This window comes from Melozone crissalis, unplaced genomic scaffold, assembly GCF_028551555.1.
Source record: "Melozone crissalis strain CALT ecotype California unplaced genomic scaffold, PUWL_Pcris_2 ptg000006l_1, whole genome shotgun sequence".
Taxonomy (NCBI): domain Eukaryota; kingdom Metazoa; phylum Chordata; class Aves; order Passeriformes; family Passerellidae; genus Melozone; species Melozone crissalis.
The window spans coordinates 56,858,094-56,883,216 of NW_026535784.1; the positions used below are offsets into that span (position 1 = coordinate 56,858,094).

At 41.9% G+C, this 25,123-nt stretch overlaps 2 protein-coding genes across 2 annotated transcripts in view; both read right to left on the reverse strand.

Annotated features, from left to right (window-relative positions):
* Positions 1-1,759, reverse strand: part of TBC1D9 (TBC1 domain family member 9) — a 42,687-nt gene extending 40,928 nt beyond the window's left edge. Inside the window, exon 1 of the mRNA XM_054291474.1 lies at positions 1,535-1,759. Within this exon, the coding sequence (XP_054147449.1) occupies positions 1,535-1,661 (127 nt within the window). The 5' untranslated portion in view covers positions 1,662-1,759. The remainder of the gene's footprint in view (positions 1-1,534) is intronic.
* Positions 1,760-15,482: 13,723 nt separating this feature from the next.
* RNF150 (ring finger protein 150) overlaps positions 15,483-25,123 on the reverse strand; it is a 71,440-nt gene continuing 61,799 nt past the window's right edge. Inside the window, exon 7 of the mRNA XM_054295485.1 lies at positions 15,483-17,504. Coding sequence (XP_054151460.1) covers positions 17,386-17,504 — 119 coding nt within the window. The 3' untranslated portion in view covers positions 15,483-17,385. The remainder of the gene's footprint in view (positions 17,505-25,123) is intronic.

A 25,123-nucleotide genomic window follows, 5' to 3' on the forward strand; every position in this document is an offset into this window, starting at 1 on the left:
GTAAGAGCATTGACAGCCCATTTCAAAATATATGGAGAATTTCACCTTCTAAATAATACTCATATCCAGACTATACAGACTTCATTCACATACTAAAATAATGGATACAGCACTCAAATATTTAAATTCCAAAAGGCAGAAACAAATAACTATTTCTCTATTCTGAGCTTCTAACAAATGCTGCAGGCTTATTCTGGCCTCCACAGAGAAATAAAAAAAGAGTGCACATTTATGAATCCTACTTCCACACAACGACAAGATCTTCCAGAAGTCTTTTCTCCATCTGTAAAGTGGTATCACCAATCAGACTATTACACATCCAGCTGCTAAAAGACTTGGGTATGCATGCACTGTGCAAGCAGGTTGAAGAACAGAACCCCAAACTCTCAACCTGTCTCCACAATAACTGAGAAATAACTGGAAAACTGATGGCTCTCTAAAACCATCTCTAACTCAAAGACAACAAAGTCAGAAAGGTAGAAGAATGTCTTTTCAGACCTTATGAGGCCAGGGGGCAATCCATGAAAGGAGAGCCTGAAAACAAATTTTCAGTAAGCAAAGCAAGGATGAACTTCTGAGGCAAAACACGTTTTTTATAGGTTTGTCAATCCTGTCCACACTTCAAAGGATTGTTAAAAAATGTAGAAATGCACGGCCAATGTGGACTGGCTGCTGGTCATTTCCCACACAGGAACAAGGCAGTATAACAACACACAACACTGCCTGGAGACCTCAGCAGTCTGAAATGAAAACACACTTCACAGCAGTGCCTTAGCTTACATTATGAGCTGTTTACAAGTCCGTAGAGCATTGAAGATCTGAAGAAACACTTAATCTCACAGTAAACACGTACAGGACCTTGAACCAAACACAGATGCAGTCCGTATGTGTATTTTGCTTAGCCTAAAGTACTAATTATCATGGAAGTGCGCACAGAAGGAAGCACAGCATGCAGGTTTCAGGAGAAGCAGCTTCATTATTCTGTACCAATTCAAGAAGTACCAGAGGAAACACCATTGGGTTCTGCATCTCCAATCTCATATAAACACATATGCGTTGCCTAAGAAAGGGTGGAAGACCTCGATGAACATACATGCACAGTATTATTAAGACCTAGATGAGTATGACCCAAACGCCTCCAGCTGCCAACAATCGGAAACAAAGCATTTGTGCAACATACTTCACAAGGACATCTGCAAAATACGGACAAGCCGAAGCAAATCTGTTTCCTTCGTAAATTTCTGAATTACAGCACCGCCTCTTTTTACGGAACGCGTGCTAAAGGTTCGGCAAGGAAATTCTCCCAGAGCGTGCGGCACTCCCGCCCTGATGCACGGAGCCGTGGGTTACCGGTGCGCTCCCACACCGAATGCGCGTGGGAACCGCGGCGCATTCCCGGGCTGGGGCGGGTGGTGAGACCGGGGAGCGCCGCGCCGCGCCCCGGCCCGGCCCCCGAGGGACCCCGCGCCCCCGAGGGACCCCGCGCCCGCGAGCCGCCGAGGGCCCCGCCCGGCCCCGCCGCCGCCGCCCTTACCCGCCAGTCCCCCGCCGCCGCCATCGCCGCCGTGGCCCTTCCTTCTCTGCAGGATGAAGTAGGGGTTGGCCCGCTCCGTCACCCACAGCGCGTTGGCCAGCAGCACCTCCTCGGGGTTCACCCACATGCTCCCGGCGCGGACAAAAGCAGGCCTGGCAGGCTGAGGGCTGGCTCACGCACGCACCGCCCGCACCGGGTGCCACCATGCCCGGCCGCCGCGGCACCGGCGGGCACCGGGCGGGGGCAGCAGCCGCATGGCCCCCGCCGCCTACCCGCGCTCCACCGGCCGCGGAGGGGCGGCTGCAGCGGCCGGGGGCGGCGGCAGCTCCCGCCGCAGCGGTGACATCAACGCCGGCCCGGCCCCTCCGCGCTGCCTCTCGCACAACACCCGCGGGACCGGCGCGCACCCGCGCCGTGCGCGCCGCCGATCGCTCCTCCCGCCCCGCACCTGGGCACGCGCACGGCGGCGGCGGCGGGGCCGCGCCCGGCATCGCTCCGCGGGGACGCTGAGGGCCGGAGCCGCGCACCGAGAGCCGCCCTGCCCGGAGCGCGCACGGTGAGCCCGAACCGGCAAAGCGCTCCCCCCGGGGAGCCAAACGCGTCCCGGGCACATCCAAAGCACGGCAGGTGAGCGAGGGGATGCTGCCCCTCTGCTCCGGCGAGACCCTGCCTGCTAAAGTCGGGGGTAATTTCTGAGAACCTCAAGAGCCCTAGAACTGTCGCAGACATTTTTTCATAGAAATCCTTTCTTTGGGATTTATTAATCTTCTGGGAAGCTGAGGCTCCAGAAGAAGAATGTAAATAATTGTTATCGGCTGGTGTGGAATGTAACAGGTGCAGCGGTGATTGGGCTTCTGTGTGTGTTTGGATTTGCTGACCACTCACAGAAAGAGTTTGTCCTTGCTTTCTGCTGGACACAGAACTTTGTTATTCATTCTTTTCTATGCTATTCTTAGGTTAGCAGCCTCTGCAACTTCTCTCCTTATTCTTATTAGTATAGTTATAATGTACTATATATGATATATCAATAAATCTAGCCTTCTGATCATGAAACAAGATTCTCGTCCACTTCTCTCACCCTGGAAGACCTCATCAGGTCGCTGTAATGCTAGAACAAAGCATACTCAAAGGGAACACTAGTGTGTATAGATAACACATGTTCTACCCTTGTAGCTCCGAATGCCATTTGGTTTCCAAGTTGTCAGGAAAGGACTGTGCACACTGACCTCCCTCCCTTGAGGTATAAAATTGTTACTTTCCAATCAGATATGTGTCTTTGTTTTATTAAAGACGTTGATAAGGCTAAATTAAGGCCCAAACACGACATGAAGCCACGTTCTGAGCACAAACTGCTCATGCAGGCTGTACTTTATAGTGAAGTCCAGGCTTTCATGAGCTGGCCAAACCCACCATTCTCTGTGGGTTGGTTTCACACCCAGATGTTATGACCAAGTTAATTTTATATACAATCTGTTGTTACAAATAAAATTTCTTTGGCAAAATTCAGATATATGGTATCGACCCTGCTATTTCTATTGACCATAGCTTTCACCCTGCCACAACAGAAGGAAGCTTTGTTTGACAGGACCTGCTTCCACAAGACTGTGCAAGAACAATTGTATTCTCACCCTGGAAGTATTTGTTAGCACTGTGGCAGATTAATTATTCTGTTATTGTAACAAAGTTCAGTGATACACTAACCAGTCCATAGTTAAGTCTGACTAGCTAATTAATAGAGCTGCTTGCTTTAACATGTGCAAACTGCATCACTATACAGATAAAGGTATGAATTCCAACATCTGCGATATTCCAGAGGAATGAAAACAGGAAAGGTTTAAGAATGAAAACAGGAAAAGTTTAAGAATGAAAACTCCAAAGAAGTTAATAAATTTCCTATGATAACAAAGGTGACAATGATAAAGCTGAGAAGAAAAACAGCTCTTTGAACATGCCTTAGGAGACTACATGCAGCTGAGCCAGTTACTAACGTAAATGGAAAGGCGGCAAACATTTGATGGCAGCTGATATTTTAATGTAGCAGTGCCCCAAAAATGGCACAACTACCATGCTTCAGTGTGATGCTAGGGGAAAAAAAAAGAAAAAAGGAGGTATACATCTTGGTAACAGCAGAATTGGCCCTTTTTCTGAAATTCAGTGATCCAAATCCATCCTGCACCTTCCTTTTGGCACCTCTGGAGCCACCAGCAAGCAGGCAGATGAGAAGTCACCAAACCAGTTCACCAACAGCTTCCTCAGCACTGCTTCTTTAGCATGACAGGAGTGAGAATGTTTGAAAACAAATACTGGCAAGGAATGAAGGTGCTTTCAAAGATTTTGATGGTTTCATTGCATGCTCATGTAATTAACTGTTTTAACCAGTTGGGGATGACAAATTTCTTGAGGAACAAGGTAAGTTATGTTGGACATAACAACAGAGAAATGCTGGACTTAATTTGGCTTTAAGAGTATTAATACTCAGTAATTACTTACCCCAGAATCCCTTCATTAATTGCTTATGCTAAGTATCTGAATTTAAATACTTTGATATGTGTCATTAGACTTAATTAACATTGCCCACTCATAATGTAGTTGGGTTTGTTTATCCTTAAATTCAGAATAAATTTTGTTTACCCTCTCATGATGTCCCTTGCTTTTCTGGTTTTGTCATCTGTGTTATCCTAAAACAGAGTGCACATCTGATGTGAAATAATTTAGAGAAGCAACACTCCATGAAAAATGAGGAATAAGCCTATCTGCTAAAACAAGTAAAAGCCAAGATAATGGTCTGTCCACTTAAACATCTGTGTATTAAAGGATTTACAGAGCTAAGTCAATTTGCAGTTATTTATTGGGACAAATGGGGTATAGTTGAATAATCATCAACTTAAGTATTTCACAAGTTATTCTGCTGTTTGGTTTTATTTTCATTTTCCCTATTTTGTTTTAAGTGTCTGAGATGTTCTGTAATTGCTCACAAAGTATTAGAAACACATAATGCAACTTCAGTGCAATCAGTGAAGCTGGATTCTTATTGAATGTTTCTTTCTGCCACTAAATACTTTAAAAATTATTATGTGGCAGCTGGTGTCTGAATTGACACTTAAATACTTCTGCTACATGTTCATGAAGGAGCTAGATGGTTACTGAAATGCTGATAAAATATGCTTGGTTTGACATGTAAATGATGGGTAATAAACTGTTTACCACTTGCCTGCTTATTGAAAATAATATGACAGCACCAAGATTAGTTGAGATATGGAAATATGAAGAGCTGAATTCTTAAGAAAGTACTGTACTCATTTGCAGTGGAATACTTTAAAAATCTCCCATGCACAATGTCATTGTACTTGGTCTAACTTAGAAGAGGATTGCCATTGCAGTAGTTCCACACAGCCTTGCAAAAACCCAAGCAGATAAATTGGTTTCTGCTAATTTTCTGAACAAGCCAAGTAGAAGAACACTGACCTGGCTGAGTACCAGCACATAGCATTGTGCAAGTTTCAGGAAAATACAGAAGTTGGCTGCTTGGACATAAAAATACAAAATTAGTGGCAAACTTCAGACTACAACAACAGTTTCCTCTCCTCTTGGAGGAAATTGCTGCTGTGGGCTCTGGGCAATCACTTCATATTTGCTTGTGATTGTGTTGTGGCTCCTATGGAAGGAGTTGCTCTGTGCTGCCTGTCCTGAGGGAACTGTATGGGAAGAATTTGGAGAGGGAATGAGGGACCAGTAGGTATTGGTAAGAATAAGGAATATTCCCCTAAGGAATATTTACAAATGATTCATCAGTCGTTTGTAACCATTTTCCTTCCGTTCCATTACCTAGGAAAATCTATCTAAAATAAATCACATTTTGCAGCCGACTACGTGTAGAGGCAGTAGTTTTCTACAGAAAATTATATTTTGGATCTTTTCAGGTGGATATTCCAAGTGGTGTAGAGCTCATAAACCTAGGGGAATTTTATGGAATTTTCCTCTTTGCTTGAAAACAGCCACTGAAGGCAGTCGTGGAAAATACCAGAAATCTGTTGAGAAAGTCACACAGTCAACAAGTCATGCACATGCACAGCTACAGCAATGGGATTACAACTTCAGTACCAATTGAAATACAACATGGGCTACCTCAGGAGTTTCCAATGCAATTAATATTCTACTTTGCTCCTCATTTGATTTGCAGTTCAAATGGACTGTTACATCCAAGATGGTCCTGATACCAGCATTTCTACGGATTTGTGTAATTTTGTTAAATGTCTTATAGGAATTCTGATATCTTTTTACACCTCAATGCTCACTTACCTTGCTGTAGCAGTCTGGATGCTCAGACAGCTTCTCCACCAATCCCCTTACCATCACACAGCCAGCCTCTCTGACAGAAGGCTTTTTGGAAGCTGCACAGCTCCAGGTTAATTCAGTTCAGTAGCTGCCTGCTTTCCAGACATCCAAAAAGGTCCTGGTGTCTTCCCACAGTTCTGCTCTAAGGCAAAACTAGGCTTTCCCTTATTTATGGCACTGGACCAAAACATATTAGTATAAAGCTCCCGGGTACCTACTCATACACATATGTGGAAATAGCAAAAGCACTCCAAAAAAATGTTCCTGATGGAGGCTCATATCCTGTCTTGATACAAATATGCAAAGTATTTGAAAAGCCATCACTTTGTTAGCATCAGAAGTCAGAGGAAACCCGTGCCTTGGAGCCATTCTGTAACCTTTGCCAGGACTAAAAGAGGAAGATGAATCATTTCTTCAACCCATTCTTGGCTGCTGTGAAATGAAAGTGAAAGAAAGGCATGAGAGAAATGAAAGAAGAACACAGAAAGAAATTGTTAAGGTTGAAGGGAAAGAAGATAAAAGTATATGTAAATATAGAAACAGAAAAAAAGACAACTGATAAAAATATATGGAAGAAGGAATGGAGAAGAACAAAAACAGCAGTTTGGACAAATGGATGTAAACATCAGTCCCTGTCGCAGACATCTTTTATGAAAAATCCTTTCCTTAGGGTTTTTCCTCCTGAGAAGCTGAGAGGCCTCAGGAACAAAATGTAAACAATGGTTATCTGCTGCTGTGGAATGCAACAGGTGCATCTGTGATTGGCCCATGTTGGATGTTTCTAATTAATGATTAGGGAATAAACTAATCATCATAAAATCACTCCAAAACAGAAAGGGAAATAGCTGAGGGTTTAAGTATGACTGAACATGGTGATGAGACGCTGGAACAACAAAGAATTAAAGGAACCATTCCAGAAAGAGTTTCATATCAGAAGGGTCAAAACTATCTTCGGGAAGAAAAAACAGTTAACAAACCATAGATGACAGAAATAAAGAAAGATGACAGCAATGCTAAATCAGAAAGGGAATAAAATATGCCTGTACCTATGATTGAAAGTGGAAGAATTTACTTAATAGATTCAAGGAGAAAAGTCATTATCTCACAGCTAGTAAGTATATCAGTGTTGCACACCATGACTGCCTTACTGAAATTAATTATTCCTGAAATCTCTATTTTGTCCTAAAAGGAAAAGAGTAGGATGTATTGAGTGAATCTTTCAAAATAATTTGTCAGGAAATACACATTTCAAGCAGTATTGTATGCTACACTAAAATACAAAAAAAGCTGCTTTGTAGGTTGTTTTATTTTCTGTGCAGCATCCAGAAGCAGAGTTGTTAGTGGCATATAACCACAACAGGAAACCACTTTCAGCACTTTCACTAGTTTTTCTGGGTATGACTAACTATGAAATTGTTTCACAACCATTCTGGTGGGGCACCAGAGGCATTACTTAATCTTTAGCTGTGCTGGGTAGTTAGGCATACTTTTGAATCAAAACACAACATTATTCCATAAATTATCAGCTATGAATTATGCAGAGTAGTCTGTAAACATAGCAACATACAAAAAAACCCCAAACTCCTTTCTAAGTAACTTGTAGGGTATCTTAACTGATTCCAAGGTTGAAACAAGTTTAGGTACAAAACACTGAAATTTTCTATTAACAACAGCCAGTCTTTTAACAAGTGAGTGTTTTTACCAGTTGGAAGCTCTGAAATTCTCAGTACTGCTCTAGAGGTTCTCCAGGGATGAACTTAATTAGTTTCTCTGTAGAATTAATTTATGGTGTATTATTATATTGTATGTACATGCATTATCAACAATTTTGTAATCTCATACTAATGACTTTGGTTTGTCCCTTGTAGTAGCTTTCAAATGCCAAAGAAAAACCTGATGACCTGTGGGTTTTTTCCTCCCCATTCAGAAGCATTCATGGGCAGCAGCTATCTCAAAAGCCCACAGCACACAGCTCTTCACAACTCAGCAACTGCAGACAAAAATAACATTGAAAATAATGACCATAAAATGTTGTACTTTGGGGTTTTTTCCTGTAGGAGCACAGATGGCTTTCACATAAAGACCAAAGTCCCTGTCATTGCATATTTTGTGCTGTGGGATGGAGGCTCAAGCATTCAATCCCTAACATTTTACGAGTAATTTAGGAGAAATAGCTATTTTATATCTCAGAATTCAGCCTTTCTGGCAGCCTATGCATGGAAGTGATATTTCTGTAGCCATGAAAAATAGTCATGGAAATGCAAGGCAGTTAATCAAGAAAGTTGAGGTGGAAAAGTTTCTAAGGTAATCTGGCACAACAACTTCAGAAAAGATTGGTTCAATTTTCAATTTTACATAAAATAATCACTAGCCCTAATATATTTCAAAATGTATGTGTGTGTGTGTATATATATACACACACAATGGAAAAATCTCAGAAATCAATTTGTTGACATCTGAGAGAAAAGCAGCCAGAAATACTTTTTATTCTCTGCACAGCTTCCTGACTTATTTCATCTGTGCCTTGCTCTGAAAAGATGAATTACTCTCAAGGCAAGAAGAGACACAGAGCTTTTCAGAGATTGGAAAGTCATGTGTGTCTGGATCAGACTGATTTTTTTTCTTTCCTATAAAAAGCAAGGAGGGGGAAGGAAGCAAGTTCTTGATACAGAAAGAAATTGCTGTGGAGATGAAGGCAATCTCACACTAACACAAACCCAGATATTGGAACTAGGTGATCCTGAAGGTCTGTTTCAACACAAACCATTTTGGCTTGGAATCTCCCACTGATTTGCTTTGAAACTAGTACACCTAACAGTTCTGCGATTCTTTGATTGTTTCTGCAGAAAAAGATCAAGTAGTTGAAAATCAAATCTTCAAGTTTCAACAGCTGGCTCTAAGCTTTAGACCCCAGCCTCTCATTAGGCCTGCAAAAGTATCTAAGACCCTTTGTTCGAATCTCTGAGAGTCCTCAGTGTCCCCAGAAACACAAAGGAAACTTGTGACACCTTCAGATGTCACACACAACCTGGGGCGAGAACAGCACTGAAGGGATCTGTGAATCAGAGGCACCCTCCTTAATCATCTGTAGTAGAGGACCATCAACAAAGTAAAATCCATTTAAACGTAGGGTGTGTCTTGCTTTGATCAAAATGAAGAAACAATGTCTTTCTAATGCAGAAGGACCTCTAGAGAGCATTTCTCTGCAGACCATCATCAGGATATTGAGACAGTGCTGTAGTCAGCCCATGACATTTAACATATACAAAAAACAGGAGGCCCAGTCACAGGTGGATAATGTGCGAAAGAGTCACACACCTGCTTCCGCCGCATTTCCTGTTAAAAACCAACCAAATAAACCCCCAACCCTGACAATTTGTGGAGAGGCATTTACCTTCTGATCATCTTGATAATAAAGCGCCAGTTCTAGTTCCAGAAAGCAGAGAGAAACAGCGCTAAGGAAGCATTGTTCTGAGCTGCTGAGGTTTTCACAGGCTGGCTGCCAGCTCTAGGTCAATCTCTCAGCATTTCCTGCCTGGTTTTAGCAGCAGAGCATCAAAGTAATTAGAGAAGGAGGAGAAAAAAGGCAGGAAAAATAAATCGGTGGAATCTGGTAATCTGTTCAAAGAATGAAGCTCCAGTGTAATGGATAACCTGTGTAATCATCCCAAAGTAACTCCTCAGACACATTTAAGAACAAATTCAACTTCTTCAAGCCTAGGTCTGAAAGTGAATTTTATTGGTCTGAATCAAGTGACTACATTTTTCCTCTCAGAATAAGATTATGCTCCAAGGAACTCTTCAGTTACAAATATAGTAGTATAAACCCACACCTCCCATGACCTAAGCTGGTTTTCATGTGTAGACCTATGTTTTGAAGAAGGACAAAATTAAAAATGATTGCTATTAAAACTACTTTCAAATGGTACTTTAGCAGCTGCATGTTAGCTCACGAACATGGGAGCAGGAATAATTTCAAGGTTTGGGGGTTTTCCTTTGATTACCAATCAGTAGATTACCTTTGAGCACCTCTGACAGGCTTTTTTTATGTGATTTTACCTTCATGTGCCCACAAGAGCTGTGATGTGCAGGGAGAAAGCGATTACTCTTGAGGTGGAAAAGCTATTTGGAGGATGTGCCTGCAGAGAGCATCCTGCTGTGCTGCATCAAGCATGATGAGGTCTGTCAGAGAGTCACATTTCCTTCCTCTTTTAAAGGAGAGCACCTCAGCAATATCAGCCTAAAAGCTTTCCCCTTCCCTTCCTTGTCATTAATGGCAACTTTGGTTAGCTACCAGCCCTAGCAAAACATCTTTGCACGTTGCTTAACACACACACTACCTCAGCACATGCATAGAAAAGCACTCACTACCCATAAAATTTATGATATATTTATTTTTAAAAAGCCTGGCTCCATAGTTAAGATCAGGAGCGTATCTGGACATACCTGGAACTGTGAGAGCTCCTCGTTAATCAGGCGGTGACTTTGGCTGGGCTGACATTTCCCTGGCTATTTTTGGAGCATGACTCAGATGCTGAGCTCCAGAGCCAGCAGAAATCCCTGTGGGCTGATAGCAGAGCCTCATTCAGAGCTGAAGCATCACTTGGGAGGGAAAGGGACTCCAATGGGCAAAGAATTTTGCTCACTTGCCTTTGGGCTTTCTTTAGAAAAGCAAGTACACATGGAAAACAAGATATTATGGCAACGTAAGGGGATATTAGGAACCAAAAAGGAAATTGTCTTACCTGGCTCTGACAGGAATATTTTCAACACATTTTTGGGCTGGTGGATAAAAACACAGAGCTTTATGAGTGCCTGCACCTAGATGTGCAGCTGAAAACCCAGCAGACACATTTCAAGACGTTTTTCCCCAGCCAGTCCTGTGAGTATTGAACTGAAGCCTGTGTGAAAGTCTGTAGCACAGGTCTCAGCTCCCACCTGGACTCCTGACAATTTGTTGCTGTGAAGAGAAGACCCACAGGTCTGGTTAATGACTGTTTGGTAAGATCCAAGGGCACAGATGGGTATTTGGGTTGGGGGAAGAAAATGAGGATGCAGGAAGAAAGGCATCAGTCCTTTGTGGTCTGCCTTGTTCTCATTGGTAACTGTTATGTGTCACTTCACAGAGCGCTGATGGAATAACTTTGAGGCTTGTTTTTAAATCCCTGTATGGCCTCCCAGACCTGCCCTTTGAAGCAGCATATCACTAGAGAAGAAGCTATTCCTGTGAGCCAGGCTTCTCTTACAAAGGATGATGCAACCTGAGTCCTCATTGATCAGCTTTAATGCAAGTTAAAGCAGTAAAACCTTCCCATGAAAAAAATCCTCTGGCTCCTCCAGTCACTGGATTTTAATTTTTTTTTTTCTTTCGAATAGCAGAAAATATATTTGGCTTGAAGTGTAGTGGACACTTTTTGCTGCATCCTGAAAAGGAATAATGTCAATTGTTTCATGTTAGCTCCATATTACCATGGCTCCAGACTGAGACAGAAGGCACTCACAGGACATATAACTGGGCATTGCAGTAATATACAAGCATGGCAGAAAGCCCTGGACCCCATCAGCCCACAAGTGAGAAGCAGAGAGCTTTAAGCCCTAAGGAGTTTTTGTCATGATTTGTTTCCATGCTATAATTATTTTAATTCTAGTCAGTACAACTGCAAACATTACTTGTGGCGTTCATCTCAAGCAGTGGAAAATCCCACAGATCAATAGGATATTGCATTATGTTATTTCCTTCCATTACTTTTAGGTCTCACATCTTCCATGCCTTCATCTCAGGCGGAAGTAAATAACTACATTATTACTACATGGCTGTTTTCTTCAAGGGCATTTTACACATCCCTTAAGCTTTCTCTACAGAACAAACACCCATTCTCATATCCATCTTTAATGGGGGTAGGAAGTGCTTAGTATCCTGCAGTATTTATGACTCTCTAGGTGCTTCTTATAGGAGATATTGGATACTGGACTAACTAGAAGGGCTCAAAGCAGATACAGAACTCTAGCTAACTTAAAGCCCAATGTGATTTCCATCTCCATCCCAGGAGCCAGCTCTGAAGGCAGCCGTGGCTCCTCTGCCCAAGGCAGCTCGCCAGGATGAATTGCAAAAACAATCTTCCACCAAAAAGCCCCACCATACTTCAAATTATTTCATATCCATCCTAGAGAACCATCTTTTTCTCCACCTGTTTTTTTGGTGATAATCAAATACCAGGCCAGAGCTGCCTGAGCACAGCCAGCACAGAAGGCTGCTGCTGCTGCAGAAAATAGCTCCTCTTGTGTGATCAGAATATGAACAGCTGAGAACTTGCATTAAAAGCAGAGAAGAAAACATGCTCTGCAGAATACAGCAAAGCAGCAAGGCTGCCTGTGACAGTGTTCACAGGGGTTTTCAGGTGAGGGAAGAGACGAGGACCTGACTCCATGTTTCAGAAGGCTTGATTTATTATTTTATGATATATATTACATTAAAACTATACTAAAAGAATAGCAGAAAGGATTTCATCAGAAGGCTGGCTAAGAATAGAATAGCAAAGAATGATAACAAAGGTTTGTGGCTCGGCTCTCTGTCCGAGCCAGCTGACTGTGACTGGCCATTAATTTCAAACATCCAACATGGGCCAATCACAGATGCACCTGTTGCATTCCACAGCAGCAGATAACCATTGTTTACATTTTGTTCCTGAGGCCTCTCAGCTTCTCAGGAGGAAAAACCCTAAGGAAAGCATCTTCCATAAAAGATGTCACCGACAGGAACACTCCAGGGACAGCAGAGAAACCCTCCACAGTGGGATGTTCGCTTGTTTAGCACGGCAAATAGTCACAGATTTGGCTCAATAAATGAAGCCAGGCGCGGGCAGGGTGCCCAAGGCCGGATTCGCGAGGCGGGAGAGCCTCCTGCTGGAGAGACACGGATGTGGGATGTGGGATGTGGTGCGGGATGTGGGATGTGGTGCGGGATGCGGGATGCGGGATGTGGGATGCGGGATGTGGGACGTGGGATGTGAGATGCGGGATGTGAGATGGGGGATGCAGGATGTGGGATGCGGGATGCGGGATGTGAGATGGGGGATGCAGGATGTGGGATGCGGGATGCGGGATGTGAGATGCGGGATGTGGGATGATGTGGGATGCGGGATGCGGGATGATGTGAGATGCGGGATGTGGGGTGCAGGATGTGGGGTGCTTCTCACAGGGCTTGTGTTCCAGACCCTTCCCCAGCTCTGTTGCCCCTCTCTGGTCACACTCCAGCCCCTCCATGTCTCTCCTGTAGTGAGGAGCCCAGAAATGAAGGAAGGCATGGAACAGCCCACAAAGCAGGGCTCTGAGCTCAGCCCCTGCAGCCAGGCACACTTACACCTGTTTCAGCAGTTCAACTTGGTGATCCTAGAGGTGTTTTTGAACCTGAAGAATTCTATGATTCCATAATATAGTAGACCTTTTTAAAGTTGAAAGTATGAAAGGACACCTCCTTTCATGCTGCACCTGGTTTTTAAAAGGTTTACTACATTATGGAATCCTTGTCCTGGTGTTACTCCTTTGTGGGTGTCTGCTCTGTTTGCAGAGATTGAAGCTGAGGAATGAGCCTTTTGCAAAATTATAGCCTCACCTATCACCACTGATTTCTTATAGCTGAATTCTGATAAATGCATTGGCTCATTAGATTTATTTTGGGCCATGAAGTCCTATTCCCTCAGGGATGCCCCCAAACCTGATCTCCCTGTGTTAGAGAATTGTCCTCTCAGTGGTTTTTCCAGAGTGGCTTCCTGAGACCCAGCACAGGTGAATGCATCTCCTTTATGGGCACCCTAAAAGTGCATTTTCTTTCTTGGCATGGTTTGGATATCACGGGACCCTGCATAGAATTTATCCAGGTTTGCTGTGCAGGAAACTCCAGGTTTACACAGGCTGTCAGAAAGCACATACAACACAATCATCAGATTTGTTTTATTAAAAAAACCTGCAATAAAATTCCTTGGAATTCACCATCTCAACTTTGAAAGTTGCAATATTTTACTAGTACGTAATAACACAGTTCTCACATATTTACATTATAATCCTCTATATAGCAAAAATAGCCATGTTGGACTACTGATTAATGCTTCCAAGTATTAGCCTCAACATTTCGGTATTTCCCCCAGCTGAGTCACTGTCTATGCTCTTTAGCATTTACAGTATTTAACAAAGCAAAAAGGACACAAAATAATAAAAAGTATGTGTCTTATGATGTCAGGCAAATCCCTTTAAGATGGTAGTTCTCCGACTCCCACATTTTTCAAGAGAGATAAAGTGCATTGGAGAGGAAGATGTATACCTTATAAAATGTCAGCAAAGAGTTAAAAGTTTATTTGCAAGACTGTACAGAAGGGAAAAAAGGCAGAAAAAAAAAATCTTCACAAACTGCTACTGCCCAGCTTTGGCAGCATGTCACAGGTAGCAGGGAAAGGGATGAAAAAGCCAAATACAAGAAAGAGGATGGCCCATGCAAATGCCACAGGATGATTGTGCCATGGCCTTTTGGTGGGTGTTTCTCAAAGTAGAGATGCAGGAATGACTGCTTTGGAGAATTTCTCTGGGACAGGCCATTGTCTCTGAACTTAATGAAGTCATTTTGTTAAGCTGTGCACTTATAGCTTAACAAAATGTGGTCCATGTGGTATTTATTTCATGTGGTATTTATTTCATTTGGGATTTTAATTCCCTTTACAACACTGGCTTTGCTGGTATGGCTGTGCTGCATGTGAGAAGAGACACGGCTGGAAAAAGCTCTGTAGCCATCACTGAAAACCAGGATACTGCTGATAAGTGGGATGCTACCTTTTTTCTTCTTTTTTTTTTTTGGTTTGCTTATAACTACTCTAAATAGAAATAATTCTCTTCTGGAAATGGATGGAATGTATATATTTTGACAAGTAGAAAACTGTTTGAAATGTTCACTAAATACAAGGAACATCTTGGTATAAAAATAACAGACCCTCCCACCCACTGTCCCCTCTTTACATGTCTAATTATAAAATGGTACAGTCATTTCAGGTTTCTAACATGAAACAAGTGTTGTGGATGGCATTACATACATATACAAAACACTTGGATATTTGACATCTGAAATAACTGTATACATTCAGAGCAAACAAGCATCTTGATCTGGCTATTGTGTTTAATGCTACTCAGAACCAAGAATCAAGAAAAACACAAGAAAGAGAAAACACTATTACTCCTTTTTTTTTTTTCCTCTCATTTCTTTTTCCATTCACTACAGACAGAAATAACTTCCACCAATCCACAATTAAAATGTTGGAGAGAGACAAGATTAATCCTGTGAAATGGATGCACCCCCACATCAATGCCCTTCTTGCAATGACTTCCTTGGGATTTGATCCAGAGGTCATCAGTGAAATCCAAGGGACCGCTTATCATATGTGATTTCAATAATTTCTCTTTCCAAACTGCATCTATAAAGCCTTTTTCATTTGTGCCTCAATCTTCCTCAAATAAAAGGCCTAAAAATGACAACTGACACAGGGGCTTATGTATGCTCATAGAAGACCTGTTGAGAATAATTAAATTTTAGTGCAAGTCCAAAATTAATTGTGGGGGTTTTTTTTGTTTGTTTTTTTTTTTTTTTTTTAAGAAGGAAGGAAAAAACATTTACTTAAGTGCTTTCCTAAGTTCAGGTTTCAGTGATGTGTAACTCAGCTTCACCTCAAGATTACCCTGAAATTTAGAACATAAAACAGAATTAAACTAAATGTTCCATTAGTTCTAAATGGACAGAAAAGCATGGGGAATATTTTTTCCTTCTTTCTGTACTGAAGAAGCAAGTCAGCCAAAGTTTTAGGGATAAACACATGTGTTCCTGAATAAAATCTGACAAACACAAATTTTGACTGGAAGCTGGTTTTCACATTTAACAAGTAAATCCACAAGGAGATTAAATGCAGTGAGCCCCAGCAGCTGCATTTTGAGATGCCATCATGACACTGCCAAGTCAAAAGTCAAAATGTTTGACCTCTGCATGAAATTTCAATGTAAGATGAATTGTTGATTCTGTGGACTGACTCAGGAGGCAGCAATGTGATTCAAATCATCTGACTCTCCGCAGAAACTGTGAGTTCTTGTGTAACAGTAAGCTTCTTCACAGCTGAGTATTTACACTGAAAAACCAAATCACACACTGCACAATTAACAGTGAGCTCTTACCTGGAAAGCAGAGCTCAGGATGAAATAAATTATTAGGTCAGGTCATTATTATTTAGGTGTTTTGATTTGTATTGGTTCTTTTATTTTCAAATTCCCTCCCCAGTATATTTTGGTGTATGTACCTGTATACAAATTGCAAATATTCTTCTGAAAACAGTGACAGGGACTCTGGAGGGCAACAAACCACCTGAACTCTTGTTAGATAACAACAGACAAAAACTGCTGTCAAAATGTAAGAAATGAAACACACTGAGTGAAAAGACCCAAAGCAAACCAGGAATTAAACATTTCAAATGGCTGCCTCTTGCTCCCTTGGCAATTTCTGACACTGACAGCAGCATCTCCAGACCCTTTGTAAGAATACTGTCACCTGCTCAATGCAGAACTGTTAATAAGCAGCCTCTGGAAACCTCTCAGATGCTCCCTCAGCCCACTGATCTGGTTTTGGTCTGTAAAATTAAGAAGTGATGTTATGCTAGATCTTTTTTTCCAGCTACGGAATTGTCACTTGGAGGAAGGACACAAATGTACTGACACCTGTGAATAGCATAAAATACAGGACAGGAGCACATGGATGGAGTGATGCTTCAAGCTCTTTCTCTCCTTCACACTGTACAATACCTGTCTAGAACAGAACTTTAAGACACAAACTAATGCCATTTTAACCCAGATTTCTGCTAATTCAGAAATACAAGCAAATTACAAATGAAAGCCTTCAGAACGTACCATTTCCAAGCCTGCCACCTAATGAAGGCAGGTGTTACCTAATGCAGGGTGCTGGTGCATGATCCTTCTGGAGCCAGCCACATGTAATTCATGCAGAAACAACAAGGCAATGATGAATCCTGCTCAGATCATGACGTGACCAATGAACGGGAATTCGGGTGTCTGGACTGAACTCTTGAAAAAGCTGGGGTCAGTCAATAGAAACATTGTCCATAACAAACCATAAACAAACAAACAAAATAAACATATGTCTTTTCAAAAAACACAACAGAAACTGGATTGAACAAGTGTAAAAAACACTCAAGCTGTCATTTCAGTTGCACGTTGAGGAGCCCCTGGAGAGCCCCATGAGTGCTCTCGAGTACAATCTGGACGTGTCCGTGTCCCAGGTGAGCCAGACAGGTGTGCAGGCGATGGAACCGCATCCAGGCAGACACAGCAGCTGCTATTGCTTTTCACCATCTCAGTATGGAGTGTGCAGGATGACTGTGCTCTGGAGGCATTGGCATGACTGCTCCAAACCCCAGAGAGCTGGCTGGGTCCCTACCTGTGGCCCTGCCCTGTGGTTTGGTGCTGGAGCTCTGTTTTCAGGATTTCACCTCCTCGCAGTCCTGATCCGTGGAAAGCTCCACATCGGAGAGTCCAACCTCCATGGCCATGATCAATGAGATATCTGAATCACTGCTGACTGCTGGCTCCTGCTCATCTGTCAGGGCACAAAAGGAAAAGGTCAGGTCTTTCTGTTAATGCATTACTGATTTTTAGTTCTGCAGGTGGAATCCAGAGGGCTCTCCACCACTGAGATTGTGATTAGATTACAAACTTTGCTCTTATTTAATATCTGTCTACAACACTTCCAAAATACCCCAGAATTCAAGACATTCACAGTGAAAAGCATGATGAAAGGAGCCTGGATGGGTAACATTTTCTTCTCTTAATCCTCTCAGGGCTTTTCATCCAGGTCCTTCATGAACTTCCTGCCCCCATGTGAGAATTTCCCCCCCCCGTCCCCTTTCACCTTCTCAACCTGGCCTCATCCTACTCTCCCCACAAACACAGCAAGCTAATGACAAAGCCACAGGCACCTGGTGGAGCTACTGAATCATCAGGAAAACATTTCCCAGAGGAAAAAACCTGCCCAAACCCTCAATAAGTGATAGAATCCCAGAGGACATTTTTAAGAGGGCACTATTCTAATGTAGGAACACTGGCATTGGACAAGGATGAAACAAATCCAGGACTTTGGACCAGGCTGCCTGCTTTCTCAAGTGGCTTCTCTCATCCTTTTCTAGTCTCTTTAAATTCTCTCTTTCCTCTGATTTGAAGACACCTTGCAGGTTCTTGATGCAGGCCAAAGGGATCTACCCTAATGCACCACGACCCCAAATACTCCAAGAGTTGTACTGCTGACTTCTGCCAAACTGCAAATCACATACTTGGAAGAGCAGCTTGTTTTTGTTTTGATCCCACAGCACTTACCATGTGCATATTTAGCAGCAAATAAAGCCAACAGATTTTAAACTACTAAAAGCTAATTTTCTTCCAAGAACAATCAGGAGAAGCAAAGCACACTAGGGAGATTTTCAAAGGCACAAAACCCTCATAGGTGGCTGAGTCTCTGAGACAAAAATTTGATGGTTCATATTTTCAAGTGGTTTAATTACAGAGATGGTATTTATACTGTAACAATACAATGTATTTAAATCTGTGGCAGTTTTTCCTTTACATATTTTATTTTTTAGACATTAGAAGCAGGGCCTGATTGATGCTAAAAAATCTAGAAATTGAATATCTAAGAATTAATAAGTAAGAAACACGACAAAGGAGCCAGGAAAATAATAACTCCTCACAGTTTAATTATTCACTTGAAGCTAAGTGAGCACAGTTAATCACCTCTCAAGAGCAGCATGATTTTAAAATTTTAGATTTTAAACCCCCCACATGTGCTGGGATTAGACCTCATGTTCTGCAGAGAAAGCTTGAATGGGGTGTGCATTATTCAAACTGAGAGCCAGTGTTCCCCTTTGCAACTCTGCCCAGTTTGCACCCTGGATTGCTTTTGTGCTTTCTTGATTGCAAGATAAATAATTAATGCACACAACATGTTTATATCTCTTTTTTTTTGCCCTTCCATATGACATTAGTAAACATTTCAAGGCATTGCTTCTGACTATAAATGCTTCCACCAGAGGTGGAGGAAGTATTTACAGGCTGAATGATACATCCTTCAGATTTAGTGGTTTTAAATGACGCTGAACCTTCAGGTGAGCTGCTGGGTCCTGGAGTACATCAGAGCATCTCATACACCTCCAACACCAGAATCACCATCAAGAGTTCAAGAGAGGCAATAGAACAGGGCCAGATTTGCAGCTCACACACCTCATACCCGATGGAGGTACAGCAGCTCACTCTCTGCAAGCCAGTAAACTCGAGCTTTCCTTTACAAATCCTATACAAATCCTATATATTCTTGGATCTCAGTCTTTGCACTGTGGGCTTTTGTGGTCTCCTTTGGAACTGGAGTGCAGGTTGGCAGGAACGAGGAGTGATCCTAAAAATGCCTATGGCTATGCTCTGGCATTGATTTTCCAGCACTGTGACAGTGCCTGGAAACAGAAGCACTCCACCTTCCTTGTTTGCTACCAATCCTAAAGATACAGCTTTGGCAGAGTGGGGAGAGCACCTTGGACATCACCATCCTTCCACCTTCCCTTTCACCTGCCATTTCCTTGGAAGCTGCAGTGCATTCCACAAGGAATCAGTGCATCCCTCAGCATCCCCTGCTGGCTGTGCACACAGGAGTCCTGTTGGGACCCCAGCACACAATTTAAAACCTTTCTGAAGCTCTGGGAGGCTGCAGAAGTCACACACACATGATCAGCTGTAGGTAACCCTGCTGCAAGGTCTGTATTGCAAGCTGCCCCACACAACACAGCCTTGCCAGACCCTGCTGCTTTGTTTGTTGGGATTTTTGGCTGGCTGCTCAGTGACACAAGCCAGCACAGTTACTGCTATTTGTTAAAGGTAAGCAAACCTCAGCTACACTGCCAGTGCCAGGAGCTTAGCCTGCATTTTGCATCCCTGCCTTTCAGATCCCATTTGCAATGACAAAGCTTATTCAATCACACAGCTTCTGCAGGAGATGCCTGGCTCGCTGTTAACAACCTTTGTGACTCTTCTGCAAGGTTTTTGTAATTTGCTGTTTTTCTTAAAGCCCTGAAATCAGATGAGGATCTCAACTTTCAGTGAGGATCTCAGCTTTCACTTAAAAATAAATGAAGCTTAAGAGGCAAAAAGGAAACGAAGTGTTTTAAAAATTAAATCTCTATTTTCTAGACCGATTTTATGCTGGAATACCTGACTTGTGATTTTAGCTGCTTGAAATTGGCAACCCTGCCTAACCACACACACCATAATACTTCTTTACAGCACTTCTTGCCAGGGGCAGAAAGCATTTTGCTTAATGAAGCTAAAGGCACATCTCAAGCTGCTTTCCAGCCAGAGTGTCAGTGCCTGCAGCAGGGAACTGTAGACCTCCCTGCCACATTCCTCTCATGTCAGAGAAACACAATACACCACAGCACGCTGCCTCTCCAGACAGACTTTTTCCACTCACTTGTATTTCCTGACACACATTTGTTTGAGAGGTGAAATGCACCAAACTCCTTCTCTAGCCAATGTTATTTTAGATCAATCACAGCAGCATGGGAGGAATATCACCATGTAGATTTGGAAGGGGCCTACACAAGGGTGGCACAGCTCTTGCTTCTTGAAAAGTGCATCAAGTGATGCTTATATTTGAATATTAGTGCAATCAGACCAAGATGAAAATAGCTAATTACTCTGGTGTGTTGAACACAGCAAGATTGCACACTAGTCATAGTTACCTACTGCTGCTGCTATTCATGACCATTGGTGTAAGTCTGTAGCTGTTGTACACTAATAAATATTCCAAAAGGAAGAGGTCAGACAATGGGTTTCTAAGAATTTCATACTGCTTCAGGAGGCTTGGGAGGGAGCTAAGCACTGAACAGTGAGTGAAAAGTGCATTCACAAACCCATTGCTCTGCCAAGCATGCAGGCATGGGCACCAGAGATGGGCAATGACCCACCCAGGGGTGAGAAACAAGCTGATGGTGGCACTTCTTTCCTTCTCCTGACTTTTGGGTAGCTCTCTGCTATTACACCCACTGGCAGTAAGCAGAGAAGTACCACTACTCATTTCACATCCTCTTTGTAGTGAAATATACCTTATTTCACAGCTCTTCAGTTTATGAAGACAGATTTAAACAAAGCCATGAAACCCCTGGTGTTAGTTATGCTCCCAGATCTAGACAAGTATCTAAAACCCATGGAATACCATGAACCTTGTTTCAGTCTAGGGCTCACTTCTGGAGAAAACATTCAGATGTGCCTAGAAGGATTTTGCTTCATAAGAAACCGGGAATGTGGCCATCTCCTAGAGCTTTGAGGACCTGATCAGAAAATATATCCAGAGTACTGGAGGCATTGATATGGGATCTTAATCAAAACAATCAAAACACATTCTGCTCAGCTTGAAGCCACAGAGGAATGCCAATGCAAGCAGCACTATTCAGATTTTGTTTCCAGTATAAGAACAACCAGGATACAATTAATCACATTTGATTTATGAGAGAGACATACCTAGAGTCCTTTATTTTTCTCTGTCTGTCTAATAAAGCACTTTACCATTACAGAGTTTATTGTTACCTCCTACTGTGGCCTTGCCATTTCATCCCTTGGCTGTTTCTAGTCTAAGAGGAAGAGCATCTTATGAAATTATTACCTCAAATGGCAACTATTTCACAACAATACCAATTAAATTTATCACTGAGATCCCTTCTTTTAAAATTACTACTGATTGTTAAAATTACTCTCAAGTTAATCATCTCACAGTTCTCCTTGGATCATTTTATAAGTTTTAAATTCCTACCGTATCATCTTGAGAATTGTAACACTTTAGAATGGGCCATAACTGCACTAACATAACATTAAATAAAATACATGTTTAAAAATGCCTATAAATGGCAAATTGAAAATTTATTTGTAATATAACTAATTTTCTGAAACCTAAATTTGGAGCATGTTGTACTTATGCAATAACTTTAACACCAGTTACCTGAGAAGACCTTTTGGGCTTTGGCAAGAACAATAAACTCATTTTCAGAGAGACTGCAGAAAGTACCAGCACTCAAATGCTTTCTCCAAAAGAAAGTAAGAAAAAATTGTCCAAATAAGGGGAAATAACACAGAGAGCAGACAGCAAACACATTTGCAAAAGACTGAGCAAAAAAAGGGGCAGAACACATACCAGATGTTATTGTATGGAAGTAGTTGGGCCCATCTGGCTAGAAAAGTAAAACTTATTTTTTCCCATTGTATATATATGTATATCTACCTTTAATGAGCATATACTAAGTCTTTGGGATTTTACCCACAAATCAGAACACTCAGACTATGAAATGCACAGCACATATTAACATTATTTTAGTAGCCAACACTTTGGAAATCAGTCTCCTCTCTGTGAGAGACTAGTTGACATTTTGGGAACTTTTGATCAACTGCCAATCCTCTCTGTGATACAGCAAACATGCCTCTGCCTGGTATGACACAAGAAATTAGAATACTTTTGCTTTCAGTTTAATTTCCTCTTTGTTCTTACTCTTACCAGGTCATGCTCATCATGTTCCTGGGACCAGCAAGGAAACTCCTTCTGTGGCCCACATGCTGCAACATCATTTTCTTTTTACATGAGTGGACTTTCCTTTTTCCCACTGGAAACTCAGTCAAAAATTGGTCACAAGGATTGCCAGAACAGCCAGTGGAGCCATGACACTGCCTCTTTCACTCTATGCTCTTGGATCAGCTCATCCCCACATCCCAGGTCCTTCACAGGTTATCTGCACATCTGGTCTTCAGGGAATCACAAAGACACTTGGGTTGGCAGGAACCCTAAAGATCACCCAGTTCCACCCCCATGCCACAGACAGAGATACCACCCATGAGATTTTATTCACTGCAAGGTGTTTTGTTCCATCTTTGACCCCACACCTCAGTCCCTCAGCACTCTCGTCTCTTGTTTCACTGACAGACAAGAATCACTCTGCTTCCTTCACAGCAGGGCATCCAGCCTCTTGAACAATTTCTGCTGTTTAGATGTCTGTTAGCAAGGAAGGAAAACAACATGACAAGCTGAAGTGTCGCCTCTCAATTTTATGAGAATTGCAGTAGTTTTTAAAAATAGATTGTAGGTGCTTTCAGAGCATTCTACGATTTAAATCTCCTCCCTATGGGCTTCTACAGTACCCATACTCTTCCTCTTTTGAAGCTCCTAATTAAAAATTCTGCAAGGAACCTTTCTTTAACATCCACTCTCACAGAATCCTTACAGAAGGAAGTTTTAATCCTAATGGAAAACAGTGGAAAGTTTTGATCCTAATGGAAAACACACTTAAAATTTAGGGCCCCCTGGCAGTGACAGATGAGTTCAGCTGCTAACTCTCCTTTCCTTAAAACCCCATCACAAGCCCATCAAACCCTGCAACACATTCTCTTTTCATTAGTTTAGAAATAATAAAAAACCCCTAAACTTTGAGATTACAGTAAAACCTTTCCTTTTGGAAAAGTAAACCTTTTTAATGTCCTCTGCATCTTCTTTAGGTTGCTTTCACTGTTTACTTAGAGGATTAAGCAATATTTTTTATCTAATCAAAAGCATTCCACAGGAAAGAAAAATGAGCACATATAAACCCCATCACGAGCACATGAGACGAGGATTAAAATAAGACCAGCAGGTTTGTTTGGAACAGAGATGTCCAAAATGTTGCTTGTGTCTTGTGGTAGGGCTAGTGCACCAAATAAAATTCTAACAAGCTTGTCTGAGTACATTAATGCAGAGAACACATAAGTACAGAACAACAATCCAGAAAAGCTCTCAGAAAGGAAGAGGTCAGCTGTTTATCCTGTATGTTAATTTTGGAAAATTTAAATTTGTTGGTGCCAATCTCCTTTTAACTGGAACATTCGTCTGACAATCATGCAATAGCTCAACATTTTTTTTTCCCATTAAAAATAAATCTGAAGTGCCAGGCCTGGCCTGCTACACTCAAATATTGTCTGAAAAAAATTTATGAAAATAGCTGGCTGGTATGGAATCCTGCAGGGACACCCACAGAAACAGTTTTGGGGTATATAAATCTAGGGGCATTTAGCATTTCCCTACAAATCAGCCTCCAGTCACAGTGTAATTCCAACTGAACAGCTTCTGGCATGGGAAAATCCCCTCCAAAGCCCAGCTTTTATCAGGGATGCTTGCTGAAATGCTCATGGGAGCACAACAAAGGCCAAACCCAAGACATCCATTTTCTGAATATCTTCTTAGAGCAGTGGATGGGAAAGGTCAATTGAAGTTTCAACAAATTTCAGCTGGAATTTCACTAGAAAATATGTTCATTAGGTCAGTTGGCCACCACCACTAGCACCAAGACCTCCCTAACATTCTACATGTGAAACTCAAATTGGAACAGAGTAACTTAAAATCACTGTTTCTCTGCATGAAAAACCTTTGTTTCAATTTTTAAGTTATTATATAGTCCTGTTCCTCCTTTTTTTGTGTTCTGAGCATTAACACTGCTTGGGGAGGCAGAAGAAAAGTTTTTACCCCATATAATGATACCTCCCTAGAAAAAGAAAAGTAACAAAACCGCTCTAACCAACCATGTAACTTCAAAAAACCTAAATGCCTTTGCACTGCTTGTTATTATTTCCCTTTGTTACACTACTGTAAAGTTAGAGTCAAAACTCTGTGGCATTAAGTTCAGTTTTAACCCCTCTGGCCATTCCTTTTTTATTCAAGTTCCTTCACTTTTCACTCCTCTCATTGAAAAGTGGCCATGGCCAAGAGGTTCCCAGGCAGTTCCAGAACAAGTTGGACTCCAGGAGCCTTTAGAAAACACAAGATAAAATAATAAAATAAAATAACAAAAACTCCAAGATTAAAATATTGGTATATTTTTTATCTAGTCTGGAAAAAGGGCTTTTAGAAGCTGAGTACCACTTTATAGTACATATATACATTTTAAGTTTTAACAAGGGGTCTTGTATCTGTCAGTCAAAATCCACCAAGAACTGAAGGATTAATTCAGGAATAAAAGAGAGACAAAGGCAACTACTGCAAACACATGCAATTGTTTCTGCCCTGTGGAATATACATTTACAGCAGGTTGGTAGAGGGTCATTCTTCTAAAATTCCCTTCTTTAAGGCTATTTTGGTCTTTCAGATTGACAGGTATTCATGTGCAGAAA